Source organism: Schistocerca gregaria, chromosome 1, assembly GCF_023897955.1.
Source record: "Schistocerca gregaria isolate iqSchGreg1 chromosome 1, iqSchGreg1.2, whole genome shotgun sequence".
NCBI classification, from domain to species: domain Eukaryota; kingdom Metazoa; phylum Arthropoda; class Insecta; order Orthoptera; family Acrididae; genus Schistocerca; species Schistocerca gregaria.
In genome coordinates, this window is record NC_064920.1 from 198,023,556 (window position 1) to 198,050,436 (window position 26,881).

The 26,881-nt window shown below is 36.3% G+C and overlaps 1 protein-coding gene across 4 annotated transcripts in view; it reads right to left on the reverse strand.

Annotated features, from left to right (window-relative positions):
* The window catches only part of LOC126336586 (organic cation transporter protein-like), an 80,666-nt gene that overhangs the window by 18,437 nt on the left and 35,348 nt on the right, over window positions 1–26,881 (reverse strand). For 2 of the 4 annotated variants that reach the window (XM_050000448.1, XM_050000457.1), the window contains exons 3-8: window positions 19,315–19,543; window positions 19,136–19,239; window positions 18,406–18,560; window positions 17,005–17,173; window positions 2,473–2,727; window positions 2,112–2,326 (exon numbers count right to left, since the gene is read on the reverse strand). In XM_050000448.1, coding sequence (XP_049856405.1) covers window positions 2,112–2,326; window positions 2,473–2,727; window positions 17,005–17,173; window positions 18,406–18,560; window positions 19,136–19,239; window positions 19,315–19,543 — 1,127 coding nt within the window. The remainder of the gene's footprint in view (window positions 1–2,111; window positions 2,327–2,472; window positions 2,728–17,004; window positions 17,174–18,405; window positions 18,561–19,135; window positions 19,240–19,314; window positions 19,544–26,881) is intronic. The other 2 variants (XM_050000465.1, XM_050000471.1) reach the window with 1 other exon arrangement.

Below are 26,881 nucleotides of genomic sequence, written 5' to 3' on the forward strand. Positions count from 1 at the left end.
AGTTGATCCATAATGAGGAGATCTTCCACGATGTATAAAATAAATGCTAATTAAGTAACTATCGAACATGTATAGACTATTTCACTAATTGTAGTTTAATTACCTAAATGTGTACTCTGTGTGTGTCCTTGAGGTAATTATGTTCATGAAAGACAAGGTAAAAATAGCACAGAGAATAGAGGCATCTATAACATGTTTTTGGGTGGGGTCCGCCTTTAGCAAAACATGATTTTGTTTTTTGTCCCAGACATGTTTCACTGCAGTTGTAGCATCATCAGTGCTTTTTTTATTATTATTTTGGCTTCTTACAACATGGTGTGGTTTTCCTGCTGTATTATGTTTTTACAGTGGTTATTACAGCTGGTAAACAGTGACAGTGACAGTGGCAGTGACAACTCAATACACAGAACTTGACAATGAAGAAGATGATGAAAAAAGAAACATTGCATGTGACAAACTGTAAAGAAAAAAGGATACTGTAAAAACATAAAACAGCAGGAAAAGCACACCATGTGGTAAGAAGCCACAATAATAAAAAAAAGCCCACTGATGATGCTGCAACTACATTGAAACATGTCAGGGACAAAAAATAAAATCATGTTTTGCTAAAGGCAAACCCAACCCAATAACATATGTTATTGTTGAAGCAAACACAGACAAAAGAGCTTCAACCTCAAGATGAAGAGACATCTATCACAAACCAAAGATGATTACCATATGATACTGTGTAATAAAAGCGATATGGATCACAGCCTACTTGCTGCTGGAAGACATTTCTTTAATACACTCCAAAATACCATTAAGTAGTTCCATGTAAATCTTAAAGTTACTAATTAAAAGATGTTTATACTCAGTTAAAGACCCATTAAATCCATTATTTTGGGGTTTTTCTGTCTTTTTTCCTCCTCCTCCTTCTTTTCCTTTTTATTTAGAGATATTTGAATTATCTTATGTATGTGCTTTTACTGTATATGTCCTTTATATTTGTAGTGTGATTTTACTGATGCATAAAAAAGGAAAATGTCAAAATCTGCAAACTTATTGCAGGAAAATAAAGATTATTACTATTTTCAAAAATGTATGGAAAATCTTTTCAAACACTATATAACAGCCAAAATGATTTTTAGTAGTCTTATACTGAAGACCCTGAAGGCAAATTGATGTTATTGAAAGAAATAAAGAAATGACAAGAATCCTGTAGTTACTGAGGAGCTTGAAAGCAAAAATTCCACATCTTTCGTATAAAAAATTAAATGTCAAAGGAAGACAAATTTTGAAAAATGAGCACGTTGGGAGAGAGGGGGGAATGGGAAGCACAGAAATGATAATTTTAAGTTTAAGGATGTCGTGGGTATAGAAGCTACACCAAAACCTCAAGAAGCTATACTATTTATCAAGAAAATGGTAGCAGCTTTCCATTTCACTGACGAATTTTTCTATAATTTTACATCTTCAGAACATGGTAGTGTTAAAATTTTCATGCAAACATTAAATGTAAACTGTTTTCTCAAGTAACTATAAAGTTCTGTCTTCAAATATAACTATTAGCGTTTAAATTGTGCTGTTGTTTGCAATTTATGAGTCAGATTTTAAACGGAAGTCCAAATAATTGGAAATTTGAAATTTACAAACTGAATTGTCCACATTCTCTCTCTCTTTCTCAGAACTGATGTCATGTATTCAATGTATTAAAAAAAAGTATATAACTTATTAAAATGGACCAATAAAAGATGATGACAATGATGAAAGCATTTATTTAGTCATGTAACAACCAAAATCCTATTTAAATTGGGTGAAAGCGTTATACTTATTTTTTGAAGCATAGAAATAAATGAAGAAAATAGATGGCAGTACAACAAAAAGGATCTACAATGTATTTCATAATCAAAATCAAATGGACATGTACTTGTAGCCTGCACAAAGCCATATTTACAAAATAATTTGGGATGTGAATATAATATGACTCACTCCACATCATCACAATGCATTACACAAATGATCCATTGAATCTGAAACTAACTGACTAATTTCATAACCAAGTTACCTGTAAAAATCATAAATTCAAAAATACCCTATTTTTAATTATTTAATTTACAATTTATGTAACTTACTTGATGGAACTGCAATTGTGAGCAACAGAGCAAGACCTCCAGTGAGCATGCAGCCACACAGTATGGTTTTGCGACCCCATCTGTTCAATGTCAAAAGTAAAAAGGTATATGCAGGAACTTCAACGGCTCCTGATATGAAAAAATTGAGATAGTCATTGCCTCCCAAGTTAGATGTGTTCCAGGACAGGCCATAGTAAGTGCCACTGTTAACAAACCTTCAAAAGGACATCCTATGTTTAAATCCACTAACTTAAATGTTACATAGAGAGAATTAGCAACAATAACAGAGTGTCTATACATAAGAATTGACAGTTTATTCACTAGATTTATGTGTCTAGGTTGTATTTTAAAATATTGTTACCAGTTGAAAAAAATATTCAGAGTCTTTCTTCGCAAGTTGGGATACAAAAATAAATCAAAAATAGAAGGCTTCCTTTCAGGCTGGCTTCCATCATAATGGTCGTTTGCACAAGACAAGGCATTAGAGTCAAGCAAATCCTTCAAGAGTTCTTCTGGGATCTTAACTTTGTTTTCTTCAGCTGCTTTCATTAGTAATTGCTCAGCCTTAGCACAACGACCTTTTACAAGTAACCACCGGACTGACTCTGGGATGAACCTAAAATGTCCCACAAGTTTTAAAACTTGTTGCAGATTATATTAAAACTGTAAAGTCACTATTAAATGGCCAAGTTTAAAGAATGCTACAGCATTTATTTAAAAATAAAAAATGATAAACATATGTTATAAGCAGCCTAAAAAACATTCATATACCTTCTAGCAGATCGTAAAGCATTTATACTAAATCATATTATATGCAATAAATTATTTTGCACAAATCTATTGCCCTCTTGTAGAGAGCTTGCTCTGGACTTGGAGGAATTAAATAGTGTCTGCTCTGGAAAACACATGATTTTTAGCATTACATAGAACTTTTATGAGAAATTCCAGTACCTCAAAGTTCTCCAAAGAACTGATAGTATGTAAATAGCATATATTTAGAGTATTTCACTATATAACAATGTAGTGCAGAATGTGTGTATTGCCACCATTTCCATTCAGTAATCTCTTTTGAGTTCAGCTCACAAGCTTGACACACTGATTACTAACAGCTCACTATTATGTGAAATTTGAAACTTTTCCTGTGTAAGATTGTTTCATTATCCCAGTCAATGGAGATCAAAATAAGTTAAATAGGAGAAAAATCCATGTAGTTACAAATTTTTGTACATTGATAGGAGGGAGGACCATGAAAAAATACTAAAAATTCTGACAACTGGATTGGATGGAGGGGGCGGGGATGTAATAAAGGACATATTTTTATGTTTTTCTCAAATAACTCAAAAACTGTAACACGTTTTTCCAAAGTTTTAGAGTGTCACCAATGAGTGTCACATATACCTTCAACCAGACAATCGTCCGAGATGTGTTTGGAGTCAGCCTGGTCAGGCTGAATGCCTTAGACACACTGTCTAGCAAGTGCAGCAAAGTGGAGGTTCCCTGCTGTTTTTGGGTGGCATTATGTGGGGCTGAAGTATGGTGGTCATGGAAGGTGCCATAATGGTTGTATAATATGTGAATGCCATCCTCTGACAAATAGTGCAACCATATTGGCAGCATACTGGTGAGGCATTTGTCTTCATGAATGAAAATTCATGCCCCTATCATGCACGTTTTGCAGATGACTTCCTTCAGAATAATGACACTGCTCGACTAGAGGGGGGAACTACGTTCTCCGGATATGAACGCCATCGAACATGCCTGGGATTGAATGAAAAGGTCAGTTTATGGACAATATGATCCACCAACCACTCTGAGGGATCTATGCCTGGGACAATATGGACCAACAGTGCCTTGATGAACTTATGGACAGTATGCTGCAATGAATAAAGGCTTGCATCAATGCATGAGGACGTATTACTGGGTACCAGAGGTGCTGGTGTATACCACAATCTGGACCACCACCTCTGAAGATCTCATTGTATGGTGTTACAACATGCAATGTGTGGTTTACATGGGCAATAGAAAGGCCGGAAATGATGTTTATGTTGATCCAGGATTGACAGAGTACATTGAAAAAGTTCTAAGAAGGACAGCATGTTTTGTATTATCGCAAAATATGGGAGAGAGTCTCACTGAAATGATACAGGATTTGGACTGTGCATCATTAAAACAAAGGTGTTTTTCATTGCTATGGAATCTTCTCATGAAATTCCAACCACCAACCTTCTCCTCCGAATGCAAAAATATTTTTTTGACACCGACCTGCATAGGGAGAAATGATCACCATGATAAAATAAGGGAAATAAGAGCTCGTATGGAAAGATATAGATGTTCGTTGTTTCTGCATGCTATACGAGATTGGAATAACAGAGAATTGTGAAGGTGGTTCGATGAACCCTCTGCCATGCACTTAAATGTGATTTGCAGAGTATCCATGTAGATGTAGATATAGATGTACTCCAGTTTTCGGTACAGTTTCCGGAACCCTAACCAAGGTGATGCAAAACATTTTTTAATGTGTGCATATACAGGATAGATAATGTCATTATGCTGAGACTTTTTAAATGGTTTCTGCAGGACTCTCTGTGTGGTACTTCTACTAAATATATAACTGTCTTCTTCTGCCATCAGAAAATACATTTAGCTCCTGGGGATTTGCTTCAGAGCAATATCCCATACAGCAGACGAGAATGGAAGAAAGCAAAATATGACCAGAGCAACAACTGTTTGCTCATTCTGTTTCTTAATTTATACAATAAAGAAGTATACAAGCCAGTTTGTGGCACAGATAATTTGCGCATTCTTCACAAGAGAGTTTTTGGTCTATGAATACTCCAAGTAGTTTTACTGTTTAATTTTCATTTTTGGATACCTTCAGATTAAAAATTATTTATTCTGTTTATATTTTGTATGTACACAGCTGATTGGCATCACACCAGTAATTAGTCATTTGCATCATTTCCCTGTTGTTAGCTAGTACACTTTGTAAATTCTCCCCACAGTTATTAATGTCTTGTCATCAGCATACAATATATTCTTACATTCTATATAATTTGAGAAGTCATTATTGCAGAAAATAAACTGGAAAGGCCTAAGAACAGAATCTTATGATAGTCCTCTTTTTTTATTGGAAGTATTGCTGATCTCTGCTTATTTGGATACACAAGCTGTAACCTATTGCTTTAATAAACTGAATGAGTTACCTTCTATGCCATAATATTCTAACTTTTTGAGGATTATGTGATACGACACTAAGTCAAATGCTTTGCTTAAAGCAATAAGCATCCCAGACATAGCCTTGTCTCATAACCTTCATAAACATTATTCACCAAAGCTTCAACTGCTTTTACAGTGATGGATGAGACTTGAATCTGAACTGCTGCTCATTTAAAAGTCTGTTCCTTTGCTGTATATCTGTTTATGCATGCAACTTTCTATTATCTTGGATATGACTGGCACTACTGAAATGGATCTGTAGTTGTTTGGGAGGTTTCTATCACCTTTTTTGTGCACAGGTAATGTTACTGTGAGCTTAAGGCTTTATGGGAAAACTCCTTCATCTATAGCTTTGTTAGATAGTGAAAGAAGTGGAATTTTTATTTTATTTGCTATACACTTTATTAAGTAATCACTGAGTCCAAAATAGTCTTCTGTTTTGGAATTGCTTAGTTTGTGTATCGATTTATGAATGCTGTTTAAAGTGATTAGGGTCTATGTAGATCTCTGACTTGTTTGTTTTACAAGAGTTAGCAGAGCTTCTACACATAATGTACAGTTGCTGAGTGGAGTGGTAGTACTGGCAATATTAACAAAATATTCATTGAATGTACCACAGTCAATAGCCATACCATTTTTCTTTCTGGATATCATTAACTTTCCTTTTGATGACATTCCAGGCAGTTTTACATTTATTTTTGTAATTTAATATGTACTCATCATTTGCACTGCATTGGCATTTTTTATTTTGGATGTGTAGAGTTTTCTCATATTTGTGTTATTTTCCTTGTCCCTGTCACTTTATTGATCTCACCTTTTACAATTATTAGTAGTATCCTGAGTTTGTCAAGTTGTGGAATGTACCAATTGTCGATATGGTTCTGCTTATGTGTGATGCCAGTGCAATGTCTTTTGGTTACAGCAGGGCATGTCTTTTCCACTACGGACTTACCCTCTGGTAGGAACATTGGAAAAACATTTGTCAATCCTTTTTTAATATCACCTACAATTATAATCTTACGCTGTTTGTATTTGGAAAACTGCAATATTAAGGTATTCATTTTTTTTCTATAAATACTATTTCATCAGAGCCTGGAGTTCAATAAACTGAGACAATTATAACGTATAGTGCCCATGTATCTGCAGCTCTCAGATACAATCACAAATCCTTATTTGTAACTATTACTGTAAAAGTATTTATATTCTATAATATTTATTTTTTCTGTAATATTCATTTATCTGCAAAACTTATTTTCCTGTAATAAAACCTATGTAGTACACACTTAATATGAAACTGATTAGTACTACTTAGAATGAAACCACAACAAACTTGTAAAACTCCTCTGTCATATTCACAGTATGTTTCACCAGAACACGATGTAAATTTCCTGCAAGACATTTCCTATTTGTTTTGCAACTTAGATAAATAGTTTCCACAGAGCAGGGGACAGAAAAATCACAAATTATTAAAAATACTGTTTTAATCATATAAAGTTAATGTTTAATCTCAAATGAAGTGGCTTAAAAAATTAATAAGTCTGTATGTCACATCTCAGTGCAAAAGAGCCATGTTAAAGAACAAATTGTGTTCTGGGAGTGTTTAGGAAGGGGTGTTAGTGGAGGGTAGTCATGCAAATCTCTCATTTGTAGGTTTGCAAACTGAAGAACAAGGAGACAAGTCTCCACTTCTCACTCCCCCACTAAGTTACAAAAAGCAACCATAGGGTGTTTCTCAAAGTTATACCAGCCCTTCTGCAGCTCGTCTTATGAATCAAAGGCGACACAGTGGACAGACTCATCTGGGGGTAGGGAATGGGGGCTATTTTCAAAAAAAAATTGTGTGACCTGGAATATAGGTATGAGTTAATACTAACACACATGGACAGATTCGATGTAGATCTCTGCATATTGTTCTGCACAAGAGGGGAAACTGATCATGAGTCATTCTGTATGACAGTTCTAGCATTCTTCTGGAAAAGGCAACTTCCCCTCCCATGAGCTATGTTGACTTTTCAGTTTACTGACAAACTACATGTCCGCAGCATTTCCTGTCCAGTTTTCGTATATGAGTAGAGAGAACTTCACTGAGCTCCTAATTATGTGGTGAAGTTATTTTCAGCTTATTAACTGAGTATTTTTTGCAATTAAGTGAATTTTTATGTAAATACATTCCTATGAACAATGGCTGAGAAGTACTTCATTTATAAATGTGATGTTGTTAGTGGCCCTTAGTGTTGATGGGAAAGAGACTGGCACATTACTGCTGTCTATCATTTACAGCATATTGTAAAGCCATATAACCACATTGTAGTCACTTGGTGGTGAATTAATGAATGAGCAGAAAGTTTCTTCATTTCTCTCAACATTAATTTTGTTAGTGGTAGAATGTATAAATCTCTTTCATTCAGGGATCCTGGCACTTTTAGAGTAGGTTGCACTGAGTGGAGTCTCTTATCAAGCATTCACAGTATATCTTGCAAAGGTGTTTGAACTGTCTGATGGAATGGACTGATCATGTTCAGTTCTAGGACACTAATATGCTGTAATGCATTGCTTGACTTGTGACTGAAGTTTCATAACATCTATGTGATCTGCTTCTGTTGCAGAGGAAGTGAATTTTAGCCACTGGTCCTCTTCAGATTTTGGTAGAGCAGGAGTTAGTGAGATGCATTTAATATCCCTCATGATGTGAAAAGTATTCCAACCACTGGTAATGGGGACAATGAAATCAACATTATGGAAAACATACTGACAGCTTGTTACACATAGGATAGGATCTTTAGTGTGGTAAATAGTTGATACCTACTGCTGTTGAGCTCTCTTACATAATAGCCCAGTTAACTTAAACTGAGAGTAACTTCAATATATATACAAGATCTCACTGAATTTATTTTGTCTGCTGACACAAGAGAAATTGACAGAATACAATGGGAAGATACAGTCTCTCTGTAAACTGAAAAGAAGGCAGTGCCCATTGTGGGGGAAGCTGTCTTTTCTAGAAGTATGCTACGGCTGCTGTATATGATGACTAAGAAGTTATTTCCTCTCTAGCAGTCTGAAACAATGTGTAGAGTAAAATATTGTTATCCACTCATATCTGTATTCCATGAAGTGTTAATGCACTTTGTGTCTGTGCACTGCATTGGCAGTGATTCATAAGGCACACTCAGATGGGTCAGTATAATTTTGTGAAACACCTATAGTTGCTTCCTGCGACATAGTGGGGGAGAGAGAATAGGGAATCACCAGCTTACTCCTCAGTTTGCAGGTTTATGGAGAAGGGAGGAGCATGACCACATTCCAGCAACCTGACTTCCCTCGTGCAGCTACCCTTCCCCCCACCCCCTTCCCTCCTTCCCCACAAAGAGAACCTATTACAACCCCAGAACACAATCTTAAAATGGCTCTACTGGGCTTAGATACAGTACATACATTTAATATTTATCTTTATGCATTTCATTTAAAATTAAACATTGATTTTATAGCATTATGACACTATTATTAATAATCTGTCATTTTTCCATCCCCTGCCATTGCTGAAACTATTTGTTCTACAGAAAAAACAAACAGGAATTTTCTTGTAGAAAATTTGATGTAGCTTAATTTCATACAGGGAATCATTTTTGATAAAAGCTGCAGTTTTGAATTATTCAAGAAAAACATAAAAAATGATCTTTATGTGCTAGGCTCCCCCACCCCAATGCTCATACCCCATTGGTCAGTTATTGTAATATGTTGTTCGTGGTGCTTCATCTTACCAGTGTACAAAAATTTGCAACTACATGATTTTTCCCCCAATTTTCCTTTGTTGGCTGGACTACATAGTATATATTTTTATTAAGCTGTGAAGAAAAGGACATTACTCCAAGGATCACCTGAAATTTCATAGAATTCATTATTATCATTTAAATACACCTGTTAGTTCAGTGTTCCTTCCAGGCCCTTTTCCATTCCTAGTACACAGTTGCTTTTAAGTGATGTTTCCATTTCTTCTGCACCTCTCCACCCATCATTTCTGTTTTTCTATGTTCCTGTCATTTATTTCCCTGTTATCCTGATTCAGTTGCTCTTCTTTCAGTGGCTTTTAAATTCTCTAAATAAGCTCGTTTCTTTAATGTAAATATGATCCAGAATAGTTAACTGAAAATGTTTTGTGTTAAATGCATATTTTTCTATTGTTGAGATACTATCAAATCATACTTGTTGAGAATAAAAGAATACAGAACACTTGTCAGTTGCAAATTTTGCAATACTTAATCAATAAAATGCATAATGCACTTCTCACAAGTAATTTACCACTGACTGCTGATCAACATGAAAACTTAAATCTGGACAAGACTATATATGATGCTTGTCTCTAAATATCCACATAGGATCATTCTTTACGAGTGTATTAAACAGTGTTTTTTCTTATTTGCAAACTTAAATGATAAATGATATCATAAAAAATCATTATAAAATTATTAATTATCATTTGGAAGCATTAAGAAGTTAAATTTGTAAGAGAGAAGCATGCCATTTATAATACCACAGATATGATGCAATGCTTGTATACTATGTGTAATGCATTGCTTATGTATTAAAGATGGTGGCAATGACTGTGTTTCAGCTAAACTTCTTGGGATCCATCTTGACTTGCAGTTAATGTGGAAGAATCATACCAATCATATTTATACTGGGTTAACATGTGTTGTATCTGTTAAGTAAACTAAGCTCTTCTGATGGTGGTAAGCTATTGCTCAATGCATGCTATTCCTTTTTCCCATGGCCACTTGCCATATGCCAATTTGGTTATATTGCAATTAAGCTGGAGCAAAAAAAAAAATTCTTATTTGTTAAAACAAGGCAATCTGATACATCTGTTGAGTCAGAAATTATGAGTCTTGTAGACAATATTTCAAAAAACTAAAAATACTAGCAGTTACATACCTCTTTATACTAAATCATCTAATAATACAAAGGAAAGCCAGATAGCCATAAACTATGACAAACTGTCCATCAGCTTAACATATGTCTAAAACAGCAGATTGACATCACAATCACTATACTTAAGAAAACTAAAGATATTTACAAATATATGGCAGTCAAACTATTTAATATTTTGCCAGCACAGGAACACAATGTACCACTGAGTATGTTTAAAAATGCCACACAGAAATGGCTTAGTGAAAAAGGATTTTATACAATAGAAGTGTTCAAAACTTGCCCTAAAAGGGATCTTAAGTACTAATTGACTTTCATTTAGATATGTGAATATACTGAATATCATGTGTAGTGATCAAAAATTATGTATCTTGAAAGACAATAATGATATAAAACTATCTTTTGCACCACATACATTATTTATGTAATTGCACATGTAAGTGTGTATGTAGTGGAACTGACTTGAAGCAAGTTGTGAACTTAGGATAGAATGTGATATATATGTATGCCAACTGAGTTCTTTGGATACTTTTTTGTGATGTATGTTTATTGCTTGTGCTCCAAAGAAAATATATAATAAATCAAAGAAAGTTCAGTACATTTAATAGTGTTTATTTAGTGGTATTACATAGAATATCTAAAGTGTTGATCCTGATACTGAGTGAGTTTGCTGCGTCTTTTTACATCTTTGGAGCAGCATAATGTATAACATCACAAACATGTCCATGAAGTCAGAGCCTTTGTCTACAGCCATGTCTAGCAACATGTTTCACAAATCACTACTGACTGCATTAGGAATTTTAACATCATGTTGCCTGATTTTTGGCCTACAAGGGCACAATTAAGGTTTACCCAAGTTGAGGCCTTTTTATTCCTTGCTTAATTTGTAACACAGGTAATGAAAGGGCCAAGAATGCTGACACAAGTGCTATTGCATGCAGTGACGGTAACAATTGTGCTGCCATTAAAGAGGTTATGGATAGCAGCCATGACCTGTGCATGTATGCTACCGGCCATGCAGATGCATACCTGTCACAGAAAACACCAATAGAGCACTATGGGGAGAGTTTGGCAAACAATGTTGCACACCTAAATGCTAATTTAAATGGACCTAATTTTGAGTCTACTGCCCATGCAAGAAGCAAGTTTCAACATATCCACAGGTCGTATTGGTTGGTTGGTTGATTTAGAGGAGAGGATCAAACAGGTCATCGGTCCCATCAGACAAGGGAAGAATGGGGAAGGAAGTCGGCTGTGTCCTTTCAAAGGGACTATCCAGGCATTTGCTTGAAGCAATTTAGGGAACTCATGGAAAACCTCAATCAGGATGACCTGAAGGCGGGTTTGAGCTGTTGTCCTCCTGAACGCAAGTCCAGTGTGCTAACCATTGCGCCACCTCGCTCGGTGGTGATATTGATATTATAAGTGATTTAGGGTAGCAGCAAGGCACTGTGCCAAACTCTGCTCATACCCAGACTTGACCGACAAGTGTCAGTAGCTACACATACTCTCTGATCTCATTTACAGTGCCTACAATATTGCTCAGATACCACAGTTGCTGATGTTCCTGGTTCTGCAAGATTGTTCATTAAAGACAAGTTATTACAAGCTGTGTTCTTGATTGATACTGGATCAGACATTAGTGTTGTTCCTCCAACTGCAAGTGGTTTTAAACAGGTCACTGAAATACCTGTTTTAGTGGCAGCTAATAATTCACTACCAATACCTTTGGCAAACAAACATCAGCATTGCAATGGAAGATGATTTTTGCCTACTTGGACTTATGTTGTTCCCAGTGTTTCTGTGCCTATTATTGGAGCTGATTTCTTGCATCATTTTTCTATGGTACCAGACTTGATGAATAAGTCTCTTATGAAAGAACCTTCATGTGCTCAACTTCCTGCCACATCGGGTCATGATTGGCACAATGTCTGCACTGTGGACTGCATGAAGATTTCCAGACCAAACATTCTCCCCCAATTCTCCCCCAATGGTACAATGCACCCTGGTGTCACCCTTTTCCACATGCAGAACGCACACTTATGCAAGAAAACATTGCTTTCTCCTGTATACATCACAGGTTAACTTTCAGAATTGAATGCACTGAACTCCACACTTAGGGCCCAAAATGAGGAATGTCTTGGCATGTGGCATGAAGACAATGATGCAATGGCCTATATACAAGAGCAAAATCAGCACGTGCGAGACCGGGCAAGCAGGTGGATATGGCCTTGGAGTGGTCACATCAGAAAATATGACAGTTCTGCGAAGCAGCTGCCTTGTAGGTTGAAGATCTGGCACTTCCACTCCCTCACCTGAGGCTGATTGGATGGTGGCTAATGACCTCGCCCAGCTGTTACTGAAGCATTTTCCAGGACTGACTGACTCAACACTCACAACAGAGAGGCATTGCCATTCTACTCTCCATCACATCAAAACTATGCCAGTGGTTAATGGGGTTTGTCGACCTCATAACCTGCTTCCAGAAAAGCTGCATGCTGCTCAGCAGTAGTTTGATAAGATGATTAATGATGTTCTGTTTCTCACTCTAAGAGTGCTTGGTCTTCTCCCTTACAGATGACCAGAAAAAAAAGATGGAAACTGGAGGCTCTGTGAGGATTAAGAACTTTGAAAGATTATACAATCACTGATAGGTATGCTGGCACTAATATATTTGATTTTACCAGTTACTTGTTGGGTGGATGTCTTTTTTTACTGATCTTGTCAAAACTAAGGCTCTTGCACAGGTTTCTGTTGCCCTCAAAGACAAAATTAAGACTCCTATTACTACACCTTTTGGGTTATTCAAACACAATATTATGCCTTTTGAACTGTGTACTGCAGTCCAAACATGGAAATGGTTTGTGCATGAAGTTCTTCAGGATTTTCCACTCACTTTTCACTATGTCAATAAAATTTTAATTTTCTCTACTATTCATGAAGACCATTTGAAACATTCAGTGCTCTGAAGGTTGGAGGACTGTGGTACCATGATTAATGTTGATTAGTGTATTTTCATGAAGAAAGAGGTTCCTTTCTTAGGCTACAAGGTGCCTAACACAGGCATTTCTCCTATGTCTGATAAGGCTCCTGATATTCAAAATATATCTCTTTCTAAGACTTTCGAAGGACTCCACCATTTCTTACGCATGTTAAATTATTATTGTGAACACCATCACATGCTGGCTGAAGTATAAGAGCCTCTTTACAGCCTTCTAAAAAGAAAGAACACTCCTGGCAATAGAAAGATTTCTTGGAATGATAGGGCTGCTAAAGCTTTTTAGGACTTCAAAATAAAATTTGCTCAGGTTTCTTAGATGGCTCATCCCATTGCTTATGTTCCTATTGCTCTTTTTTGTTGATGTGAGTCATGTCACTGTGGTCACTATATTGCAGCAATGTACTTCTCAAGCATGGCAACATCTCGTTTTCTTCTCTAAAAATTTGTCAAAACAGCAACAATCTTCGGGTGCTTTTGATAGAGAGCTACTAGCCATTTTTCCTGCTGTAAAACATTTTCATCCTTGGCTTGATAACTAGACTTACTGTATACACTGACTACAAACATCTGACTTCAATTTCTAAAAATGTCACACAATTAAATTCTTCACAACATGTTTACCAAGTTGATTTCATAGCTAAATTTTCTACAGATGTTCAGCACCTTTCTGGGCAGGACAATGTGGTACAGATTGTTTGTCCCACAACTGTGTAGTGAATACTGTTACTGACTGGGTAAAAGTGGCTGCATACCAGAACACGGACCTACACCTCCTCAAACTGCAGCTGCATATGGAATCAACAAGTTTACACCTGAAATGCCTAGGCCTGGATGGTTCTGCAAATGGTATTGCATGTGGTATTTCTGGGCTAAAAATACATCCATTTACCCCTGAAAAGTGGTACCTAATTGTTTTTATTCATTTCACTCTTTGTGTCACCCAGGGGTAAGAGTGACTGAGCATTTAATTACAGGTGAAGTTGTCTGGCCTGTGTTATGGAAGTGTTGCAGCAGTTTGGTGAAGAAATGCATCAAATGCAAAATTAATAGACATATGGCTGCTCTTGTTGCTGGTTTTCCCACCCTTTCCAGGAGATTATCTGAATTGCACGTCAACATTGTTGCCCCCTTTCTCCCTTCTGAAGGTATGGTTTCTTGGTCGCAATGATCGACCAATGTAATCACTGGCTAGAGGCTGTATCTGTACAGGATATTTATACTGCTCACATTTTGGTGTATGTGTGGTTTGCCCATTTTGGAAACCTGAAGATCATTAGTTCAGTTAGGGGACATGAATCTGAATGCCAGTTGTCCACAGAGCTATTGCATATTTATGGTTGCAAGAGTATCATTACTATGAGCTGAGCTGCCATCACTCCAGTAATGGGATGATAGAGCATAAACACCAGACCTTAAAGACAGATCTAGCATTCATCCCAGAATATTGGGTCTTGGCATTGCCTTTCATTTTATTGGGATTGCGTACTAGTATTAAGGAGGATATGTAACAATCCCCAGCACAGCTGGTTTGTGTTGAACCAATAAAGGTGGCCGGTGATATTTTTTGCTATCTAAACTCCTTCCATTGCCGTCAGGGGAACTGGTTGATTTTTAAACAAACTAAAAAAAAAACTTATGCGAAGTCTGATTCCGAAAAACACTACTAGACATGTGACTAAGTCTGTTTTTGTATGCGAGGTATTGAAGGCATGCCACACCATGATGCTACCAGAGAAACCCCTTACTACACTATTATGGCCCTTTCAAGATACTACAGCCTGACAACAAGGTATTTATGATCAACAAAAAATGATAAACCAAATGCCATCTCAATCGATCACTTAAAGCCACCCTATTGTGATAGCAATTTAGGAACTGTTTTCGTGTCAAACAAGGACAGCAGTAGTATGCTTGGAACTCACTCAAATGTAAATACAGGGTATTCTAAATGATGAACCCATTTTCAAAACTTCACATTTATTCAAGTACAAATCCTATATGAACATGCTTTACACCAATGAAAAGAGGAAGTTTCAAAGTTTTTTCATAATGTTTGATATCAATTTGTTGATTATTTAATAATTAGAAATGTGATAAATGTTCAATGTGGCCACCGTTGGCTCTATAGTAAAACATCAATGCAGTATTCAAACTCGTCCCACACATGCAATAGTGAATCTGCTGTTACTAAGTGCACTGCAGCAGTGATCCAGTTCTGCAGATCATTCAGAGTGGTGAAACAGAATGACAGCCCTATTGACTTGTGAACTCTAACAGTTGCTCCTGAAACCATCACCACCCGACCACTGCTGCCCGACAAAAACTTTGACACTTCCTCTTTTCATTGGTATAAAGCTTGTTCATTTTGGATTTGTACTTGAATACCTACGAATAGGTCCACAATTTAGAATAACCCTGTATACTTCATGTCATTGAAACTTGTTCAGGTATAAATGTTGTATGTCAATACCCTGAGGTACCAGGGGCTCCTGGTTTCTTAAAGAGTTCTTAAAAGTTGCAATTTTCATTCTGCTTCTATGTATGCAGTTAAAAACGCTACAGCTCTCCCAAAAATGGAGGTGGGGGAGGGGAGGTAGTGGGGGGTTGAGGTAGGAGTGTGTTTGTGTGTGGGTGGGGGGCTAATGTTGCAAATCAATTTGAATCAAGTTATGAACATAGAATGTGATATCTTTGTTTAAGGACTGAGTTCTTTGGATACTGTTTTGTGATGTATGCTTATTGTATGTGCTCTGAAAAAAGTATATAATAAATTGAAGAAAGTTCAGTATATTTAATAGTGTTTATTCAGAGGTATTGCATAGAATACCAAAATGTATATGTACATAAAAGATGACATTGACTGCATTATTATAATGCTTAAAGATGGATGACAAATAAATAAATAAAATATAGGGAGCGTCAGCTCTTAGCTACTGCCCACACCCTAATTTATGTACACTAAAACTGTGCTCCCAGTTGCAAAAACAAACTATTCATTTGTTCATATATTTTATGTTCACTCATTACACAAATATGATAATGAGATAAAAACTCAATTATACAAGAACATGCATATCACATTCCTTCAAAACTGAATATTTCACATTAAGTATGTGGAAATAAATGATGCTAAATACACAATGATTATTAGAAATACATCAGTAAAAGGATGATCCTCAAGTTCTGTACTCAGGAATGTCTTAATTCTATTTTTATGAAAAAATAAACATATGCAGGGCTACATATGCATGACTGCATAAACACCAAATTCGCAGCACACACACACACACACACACACACACAGGCAGAGAGATTAATTACTTTATTATTTACACACAAAGTAGGGATAAAATGTGTGTGTGTGTGTGTGTGTGTGTGTGTGTGTGTGTGTGTGTGTGTGTGTGTGTGTAAGATGTAAACTCATATTTAGTCTGACAAAAAACATATGAATATGATATAATAATTTGGACTCACAATCCAACACTTATAAAAATTTATTTGTGAAACATAGTAACTGTTTTGTAATGTTTTTCCAAGTCTCCATAGCTTTGTCAGCTGAAACAGTATATGTTGTAGAATGTTATAATAAATGTCAGTCATCTCAAACTGCTGAGCATAAAAAGAACTTCTTACACATATAAAACTGAAAAAGAGGAATACTTAATTGTGCAGCACTAAAGAGTGGAAATTACATTATTATTACAATTTTAAAATGACCATTACCACAGTTTATATTAATAACAATCTACTTACCACCAATAACTTAAGAACAGAAGTCCAGGCAGTGAAAGTGCAATTTGCAACATTCGCCAGTCTTTGATGAAGTATGCTAGCAAAGCAGTCAACAAGTAACCTATTGTGAAGAAATACTGACAAACAACACCTGCAAACAGCCTTTTGCTTGGACCAACCATTTCCATTGCTACAGGAAGTAATGAAAATATTGATTAAAAGTTTTTATATTTATGTAAAGCAACATAATATGAAATAACATATTTTAAAAACTGTCAGTAACCATAACTATGGAAACAATGGAAAATCAGCACTATAACTTACTACATCAAATTTTAGAAAGTAAATGGCTGAAGAAGAAAAAGATGTAGGCAATGATAATCATGAGAACTGACTACTCCATTCTGTCAGAGCTTTTCATTAAGAACTGCAACAAATATGAAAATAAAGAGTAAAAAAATTCAAGAACTATTTTTTCCACATTGTGAAAAAGTATAAAAACTAGCTATAAAAAACATGCACATGGAAGGTGTAATACCTCATTTACCACCCACATTTTACACCTATGCTCTCATCAAACAAAACAGTTTAAGAAGCTTAGAAATTGAATCTATAAAGGAGAGCAATCTAACAAATGAGGAAGTTAATTCTCTGAGAGAATGAATAAATCTGGTAGTTGGAGCAAAGGATAATATTCCTCTCATTTTGATGTATTTTTCTATTATGTCATCACTCCTCAGCATCATTCTGGAAAGTGCATGGCAGAGGGAACTTATTATTAAACAACGTGAGAAAAGAAGATTCATGCTAATCTTACAGAAGAAATGTTAAACAGAAGACAGGCATATAAACAAGAAGTTGCACACTACAGCTAAACTTTCAAACCTCATGTGTGTGTGTGTATGTGTGTGTGTGTGTGTGTGTGTGTGTGTGTGTGTGTGAGAGAGAGAGAGAGAGAGAGAGAGAGAGAGAGAGAGAGAGAATACTTTAATCTTGTGAGAATGTAGCTATGTGTCTGAAATGGTTCTGTGTGTGCTCTGAAGAAGAATACAAGTTTGAAAGCCAAGGTACAAAGTCAAAGTCCTTGTTTATGTACCTACTAACTGCTTACCACTTCTGCTATTTCCAGTGCAACAATCTAATACTACTGATTTCATCCATAGGTGATTATATCCCAGCCTGGTGAAGTATCCGTAGCTGAGTTACTATCTGTCATTTGCATAGTTTTATTGTTGATAACTAGCCTTGTTCCTTTATCATTTTTATTCTTTTCAATTAGGTGCTAGCCACTCTTGATAATGGCAGAAATTTATTTCCATGGGATATTCAATAGCATATATCTGTTAACAAATATGAAGTTTTTTCTGTCTTTTAAAAAAAAGAAACTCTGTTGTATACTTCCTGGAACAAATGACAACTCACCTATAACATAAGCTACCAAGAAAACACCTGATGTTGAAGCTCCAATCAGCATCCTTGCAATCATGAAACTAATGTAATCAGGCAAAAATGCAGCTACTGTACCACAAATAACTTGTAAAACAAGTGAGATGAAGAAGATTATCTTACGCCCATACCTAAGGGAAAGTTTCATAAAACTTTTAGTTCAGCAACTAAATTTCTTGATCAATGTAATTAATATATCTACTATACCAAACAGTATGTTTGCTGTAATAACAGTATTTTTCTGTTTCACATTGCACAGTTTGGACTAACTACATTAGCAATTTTATGGATCAAGTAGATGACAGGCAAAAATTTTAAATGTCAGTTTTTGTTTAACTTTGGTCATTTATTGTACTAATTTTCTCACAACATTTCTAATGATATCCTCAATTATTCTACCACAGGCATAAAACCATACTAGGAGAAAGCTGTAGAAACTACATGTTTATAGAAGAAGTGACTATTTATTACTGTTATATATCCACAAATGAACACTGAAATAAAATTCAGTACTGTAGCTATTTTAATAACATAAAAAGAACCTATTTCTTGTATGCACAGTTTAGGAGTTAAACAGCTCATCCATAAATTTCTGATTGACTGCTGTATTAATTCATTGGACAGAATTAAGGAAATTCACATCTACTTGATCCATTCAAGGATAAAAAACAGTTGCTTAAACTAAATCATAACAGAGAGGTCTTACCTGTCTGAAAGTTCACCGAAGATTATTGAACCAAGTAAAACGCCTACCATGAAAAGTGCATCAGCAGTTGCTCTCAACCACGCATTTTTGCAAACCAGGTCAAACTGCCAAATAAAGTAAATTGTTATGTAATTGTAAAATTAATCAGTTAGCTGAGTCAATGTTTTCATTTGACAAACCTCAGTTACGACACTGCTTTTGTAAACTGTTGTATCATAGATCCACTTGTCACAGCCAACAGTGCAATTTGCTGGAATATTGTTTTCAAAATATTCACTTGAAAAGTTTGTATCAAATCTGTAACATGATGACCAGCTTCCTGTACTTTCATCCCTTGGGATACTCAGGTTTAATTCTCTTTCTGATAAATTAAAGCTGGCACTGTTTTCTTCATAAGGAAGCCAACATCTAAAGGAAGAAACAAATACTAATAAAATATTGTCGTTTTATGTACAATGTCTAAAAACTTTTGTACCTACTACAAAATAGTTAATGAGTTCAAACAGATATGTACAGTGTGGTGTGTATGACAGAAATATGTGTGTTGCATCCAAATGCCACTTCTATTTTGATTACTAATTAACACGGATAATTTAAATATATTGAATCAGATGTCCCACATAGGAACAGATATAACTTAAGCCTAGAAAGCAATGTTGGAGGTTACTTATTTGATAATGATCCAGGTAACAGATTTCCTTGCCTGAAGAATATCTTGATTAGTTGAAAGATATCTGCAGCATGCACTCACAATATAAATTCTGACATGGCAAAAGGAACACTTACTGGGTGACACTAATAACAAGAAACCATTGTGACAAGTAGCACTGGATGTTCAACAGCCTTAACAGTCTTCAACGAAGCATACAAACAATAAAAAATATTGATGATGTTTGAAAAGGATAGATTACTACTCACCATATAGTGGAGATGCTGAGTCACAGATAGGTACAACAATGAGACTGTCAAAAAAGTAAGCTTTTGGTCAAAAGGCCTTCTTCTGAGTTAGACACATACACACACACACACATTCATGCAAATGCAACTCTGTAATCTTGCTGACACAATAAAAGCAGACAAAGTTATATATTTATGTCATACTGCAGAAAAATTCTAACACATTTATACAGACTAGAAAACTAATTTTTAAAAATATTAAGGCAGTTGTACAAACCGAAAAAAGTTTTTAAAATCATGTTTGCACATAGATATACAGAATCAGGAAACACAATTTTCCTCTTGTCTACAATTTCACTTTTTTTGTATTTTCAGTGCTACATTGGTTTTCCTTTTTTCCCTCCTCATGAAGCTGGTTTACATTTGAAGAAGTGTTTTACATGATTCCTAGTTTTAATTTCCTATTTTTTTTTATGAATTTGCCTGCAAATATTGCTTCAACTTATAAAAATATCCAGATACGACATGTTCCTTCAGGTTTCTTTTGAAGATGTGCAGTTCCATTATACCAAGTGGCACCATGTTATAAAATAAGCTTTCTGCCTTTCTAGGGTCCTTGTCTGTCAGTTTCAGTCTTTTGCTGCCAATATGGTAATTTTCTCTAGTTCTTGTATTGTGGTCATGAAAATCTGTGTTTATAGGTGCTGTACAATTTATCACCAAAAGAAGCATTGTCTCATATAAGTACAGACCTAGTACAGTTAATATTTTTAATTCTTTAAATTTGTTTTTGCAGGAGACCTGCAGTATTAGTTTTGCTGTGTATCAGCTGGCTTTCTTTTGGAGTTTTAAAATTCTCTGAATGTGTGCATGTGCTGTTCATTTCCACACTGGATATTTTCTTCATTAAGAATGAATTTGTACTCATGTATTGGTATGGATTTCTGATGTCAGAAAGTTGCCCATCTCTGTACACAGAAACCTATTGCAGCCCACTTCTTCTAGGTCTGCAGCCCCAATGATCAGAATGAAATCTTCTGAGCTGGTAGTTCCATTTGTTGAAATTTTGTACATGTTGCTTTCTTACTGTTGATCACTAGATTATTTCCTGCAAAATACCTTTCTGTTCACACAGGCTCTCTTTTCTAAACAATTTATCAAGTCATTGCAGTAAAGCTGTGTAGTTGGCATTCGCAATCACTTTTTCACTTACTGCGATGGGAAAATCATTTATGCAGGGTGTCCCAGGAGGAATGGTCAGTATTCAGGGATATGAGAGAAATGATCATTTGATGCAACAGTGTCTGGTAAACATGGGCTCTAAAATGCGTACCTCAAGAGCTATGAGCACTTCTTCATCTTCAGCCTTCTTATTCTTGTTCTTCTTCTTCCTGCCACCTTCCCATTGAAGTGGGGACCACTTTTTAGGTGAATGTACATCATTTCTTATGGTCTAACACTTCCTGTGGATTTTGGCTTCTTTATCTTAGATCAGTATTTGTAGCATCTAGCCACCATAATTTAGGTCTTCTACATTGTTTCTGCCCTTCAACAGTGAGATGATAGGCTGAGCTGATGAATGAAGTAGGTGGTGCCCGTATGATATGTCCATACCACCAATGTCTCCATTCTTGCATCTTCTCATTGTCTGGAGCCTCTCCAGCTGATTGTAAGGTCATTGCATTGTTGATATGGTCAAACAGGAAAATGCCTAATGATCTTCTCAGTATTCATATTTCCATGAAAATTAGTGAATGCTTAGCACTTCTAGGTGTGGGCCAATACTTGGCACCATATAATGCATCTGGCATCACTATTCTGTGGTATATCTTTGATTTCATGTGGATTGGCATTTTCTTATCACAAAGAATATCAAGTCATCTCTGAACCTCATTATTCTGATTCTTGTTCGCACATCCTCATTCACATAACCATCACTCTGCAGTTGAGGGTGCAGTACCAGAATGTGTCCATCATGCTGAGGGGAGCTCCAGTAATTTGTACAGTTTCAAGAGATGGGTTTGTTTTGAGGTAGTTACTCTTGTGGAGGTTTAAAATGTGATGTTTATACTTGAGTTTCTAGATTCTTCCTGATATCCACCTTAAGAATCACATCATCAGCATATAGTACTGTCCACAGTACACATATCTGTAAGTCTATTATGGTAACAAAGAGCAGTCGAGACAGAACTGAGTCTTGATGAATGCCAGCTGTCACAGGAAAGCTTCCAGTCAGTCCTACAGAGGATCACCCCTGGATGCTAGTGTTTTTGTACAGCATTTTACCCAACCTATGTAAGTTTGAGAAGCTTGATGATTGTGAAGAATGTATCAAATCATTTGCTGTGGCACTCAATTAGATGCCTTCTTGATGTCAAGAAAAGCAAGATGAAGCGACAACATTTTTTTGGGAAATTTCTCCATCAGCTGGTGCTCAGCAAAAATCTGTCTCTCATGCCACATTCCTTCACAAACCCACATTGATTTTCTGAGAGCTGGATTACATTATGTAGCATGTCACTACGAAATGTTCAAATATCTTCATAGGGTGGGAGAGGACAGGGACTGGGTAGTGATTAGTACATTCGATGTGGTCACCCTTGCCCTTAAAAATACATACTGTATGTGATTCTTGACAACCATTCAGTAGGTATATGGCTGCAGTGAATGATGGGGTTGAAGAATTCTACCAACGAGGTGCTCATTTTTTTTTGTTAAAGGGGGGGGGGGGGGAGGGGGGGTGTAGGACATCAAACGGGCCGACATGGAGCAGGAGAGGCATCACATGACATTTTAATTTCCAGTGTCTATACTTTTACAAATAAATTCATAAAACTTTGTCAGCATCACCAGGAAGGATTCAGGATTCACACTCATTGCAGTGGAAATTCAAAAACATAACAAAAATTTTTTTATGTGTGAAATTTCATCATTTTTTCACTTACTAATGGCTGCATTTGTTGCTATAGGTACACTTTTCTTCATAAGTTAGAGAGATTCTTTAATGAATTTTGCACAGCATACATACCATTCTTACAGGTGTATGAAACTCTAGAATCTATTTAATTTATGAAAACACAAATGATCTGTTGTATTTTAAAATTCATGTTTAGAAAAAACACCAATTTTGTAGTTAATTACCTCAATTTTTTCCACAGTTTTAATAGATTTGGAAAATTCTAGAGTTTCATACACCTTTAAATATGGTTTGTATGCTGTGCAAAATTCATCAAACCATCTCTCTTACTTATGAAGAAAAGTGTACCTATAGCAACAAATGGTGCCATTAGTAAGTGAAAAAAATGATGAAATTTCACATGTAAAAAAAATTACTTCGTTATGTTCTCGAACTTCCACTGCTATGAGTGTGAATTCTGAATCCTTCCTGGTCATGCTGACAAAGTTTTATGAATTTATTAGTAAAAGTATAGACAGTGGAAATTAAAATGTCCTGTGGTGCCTCTCCTGCTCCAAGTCGGCCCATTTGACGTCCTACCCCCCTTAAGTCCCTCGATTTCCCTATGTCTCCGGGAAGGGCACCTGGGCCTGGAGCCTTTCCATTTTTCATGTTATGAATGGCACGTTGGATCTCATCTGTTATGATACATGGAACTGGTCCAGTCATAACATTGCCTTTTTGTATTGGTGGGTGATGTAATTCAGTATTGTGGATTTCACAGAAATACTTGTGCCAACTTTCAAGAAACATTGTACTGTCATGGAGCTGCCGATCATTCTTATCTTGCACAAATCTGTAGTATTCTGACCTGCTGTACACAACATTTGGGCCTGTCAGGAGATCATTTTGTCCCATTCTTTAGTTGTTAGCTGGTTATATAAATGTTGGTGGTGATTTGCTTTGGTCTCTGCAACTGCTCATTTTGCCTCATTCTTGGTGGTTTATAGTTTTGAAGGGTCTCCTCATTCTGGAAATATTCATCTTTGATACTGTGAAACAAATCACTTCTACTTCAAGCTCTTCACTTTACATATTTTGGGAGGGAATAGTATGGACAATAACAAACTGTTTAGTAAACATGGGCTCTAAAGTGAATACTTGTTCAATGGAAGATATGATATGGATGAAGAAAAAGTGTTCATAACACTTTAGAGTGCTTGTTTTGCAGACACTTTTATCTTGTTTTGGTCCATACAACCTCCATACAACCACCTTTCAAACTGTGGAAGTCGTAGAGCTTGCTATAGAAGAGAATTGTTTCACAGTATTGAAAATTAATATGATGCCCCGAAAGGGTCAAACACGTCATTGATATTAAATAATTTCACAACCAATACTGTTTCTATTCTGGAATAATTTGACACTGGTTACTGTGGCACCCTGCCACAATGGAATCAAAAAATTTTTAGATGAAGAAGTGCTCATAGTTCTTAAGATATGCACTTTAGAGCCCATGTTTATTAGGGCTTTTGCTCTGAATGATCCTTCTTGTTAGATCCTTGAACACTATACATTTATCCTGAGAAAACATTTATACAAGACAAATAGCATAAGTCCTGAAACTTCCTGGGAGATTAAAAGTGTGTGCCAGACTGAAACTCGAACTCGGGACCTTTGCCTTTCGCAGGCAAGTGCTCTACCATCTGAGCTACCCAAGCACAACTCATGACCCTTCGTCATGGTTTTACTTTCACCAGTATCTTGTCTCCTTCCTTCCAAACTTCACAGAAGCTCTCTTGCAAAACTTGCAGAACTAGCACTTTTTCCAGGAGTGCTATTTCTGAAAGTTTTGCAGGAAAGCTTCTGTGTAGTTTGGAAGATAGGAGACAAGGTACTGGCAGAAGTAAAACCATGATGAAGGGTCGTGAGTTGTGCTTGGGTAGCTCAGATGGCAGAGCACTTGCCTGCGAAAGGCAAAGGTCCCAAGTTCGTCTCTCAGTCAGCCACACAGCTTTAATCTGCCAGGAAATTTCATACCAGCACACACTCTGCTGCAGAGTGAAAATTTCATTCCAGCACTACTCCATATTTGACCTCTTGAATACCAACATTTTTCTCTGTACTTCCAGATTAATATTTTATTTCAACTCATTATTACCTGTTTCCCACTAAAGTTTTGTAATATCTGCAGCTTTTCCTTTTTTGCCACAGCAGCACAGTTCCTCTAGAAGAACTCTGTGGCAGACACAATAAAAAGCTTAGGAGTGATGTAAGTATAAACCTAATCATTTCTTCTGAGCTTCCAGCATCTCATTTATGTGGGTTATGAACTTTTCCACTTTTCTCCTTTCTGAACCCATGTTGTGGCAGAGCTGGCCCTCCATTTATGGCAGAGCTGGCTACGACATACCAAATTGCATGTGAGTAGGATGTGCAGGCTGCATAGAGGTTGGGACTTGGCCTGTCTCAGCTTTCCTCAACCCTTCACAACATTTCATTTAGTATTGTGGTGTGGCATATTTTGGTCAGCAAAATCCTCTTCAGTTTGGGCGAATCATGGTGTCAGTGCTGTTTATGCTTCGCCATTCGTTTGTGGTATGAAGGACATTCACAAGTCCAGTGCTACTTGCACAAAAAGAGGCAGTCTAGCAATCTGTTGTCAAGTGCCTTTGAAAATGAATGGGAATGACAGAAGAGAAGGATGAGAATTCTAAAGACCTCTTATGCAGTTTCATAATTGATAGTTACTTCAAATCTGCTATGAAACAACATTACAATACTATGTACAAAGAATTTAAAGATTTAATTGACAATGAAAGAGCAAAAATTTACAATGACTGAAAGATGCGATTCATTGTTCTGTAAATCAAGAAGCACTCTGTGATAAATTTACAGACATGGAACACATGAAGAAATTGGTGGTATGAATAATGAAATTTCTGAAGTCACACTCAATATTCCACTTTCAGTTGCAACAGTTTTTGAAGGAAATGAACAAAGGGTATGTAGACTTTATATGTGACTATTAAGTGTGCTGGGTAAGTTAAGGCGCATGCCTGAAATGCTTTTTCAATTTGAAACCCTCTATTACTGAATTTATGAAAAAAAGGGAGTGCAGGAACAAAAATTAAAACATCCAGAATGGATTGCAGACCTTGCATTGCAACTGAACTTGACTGAGCACTGCCCACAGTAAGACACTGAAATGTGCAAAAACTTATTTCCAGTTTGATGGAGATGCATTTACAAAGAAAATCACATAATACAAGGGGCAAATTCCGACAAACACAGTCCAGCTGTCTAAAATCGCTGGTGTTAAAAAAAAATAGATCTGAAGAATTCGTTGTGGGAATGAGTGAATTAACACCACAGTTTTCTAATTGTTTTGATGATACTGCCAATGTCACATCTGTCTTTGAGCTGTTTCCAAGACTGTATGCCATTTCATTAGAAAGTGCCCTGTGCATGTGCAGGTCCAGCTGCTTGATCTGCAGTGCAATTCTCACTCTGAAGACAAATCCTTTTACATTACGGCTGTCCAGGATGTCTATATTGTTTTCCTCAGGTAGAGTTTCTACATCTCCATAACAAGGTTGCAAAAGTGCTCCCACATTTCAATCAACATATGTGTCAAAGACGTTTTTCAATCATGAAATTGTCACAATTATTATTGTCAAATTATAAGCCACAATTACATGGCTTTCTGAGTGCAGAAATCTGTGAATCTGCCTAAATCTGTCCATATATCAACAGTTTGTACCAGATGAAAATTATATCATGTCTTCAGTGCACCAAAAATCATTAAATAATACCTGCCACCCTACCTAAAACGTCTTTCCTCATCACCTTAGCCAGCTTCATCCTGACCCACAACTTCTTCACTTTTAAAGGCCAGACATACCAACAATTAAAGGGAACAGCCATGGGTACCAGGATGGCCCCCTCGTATG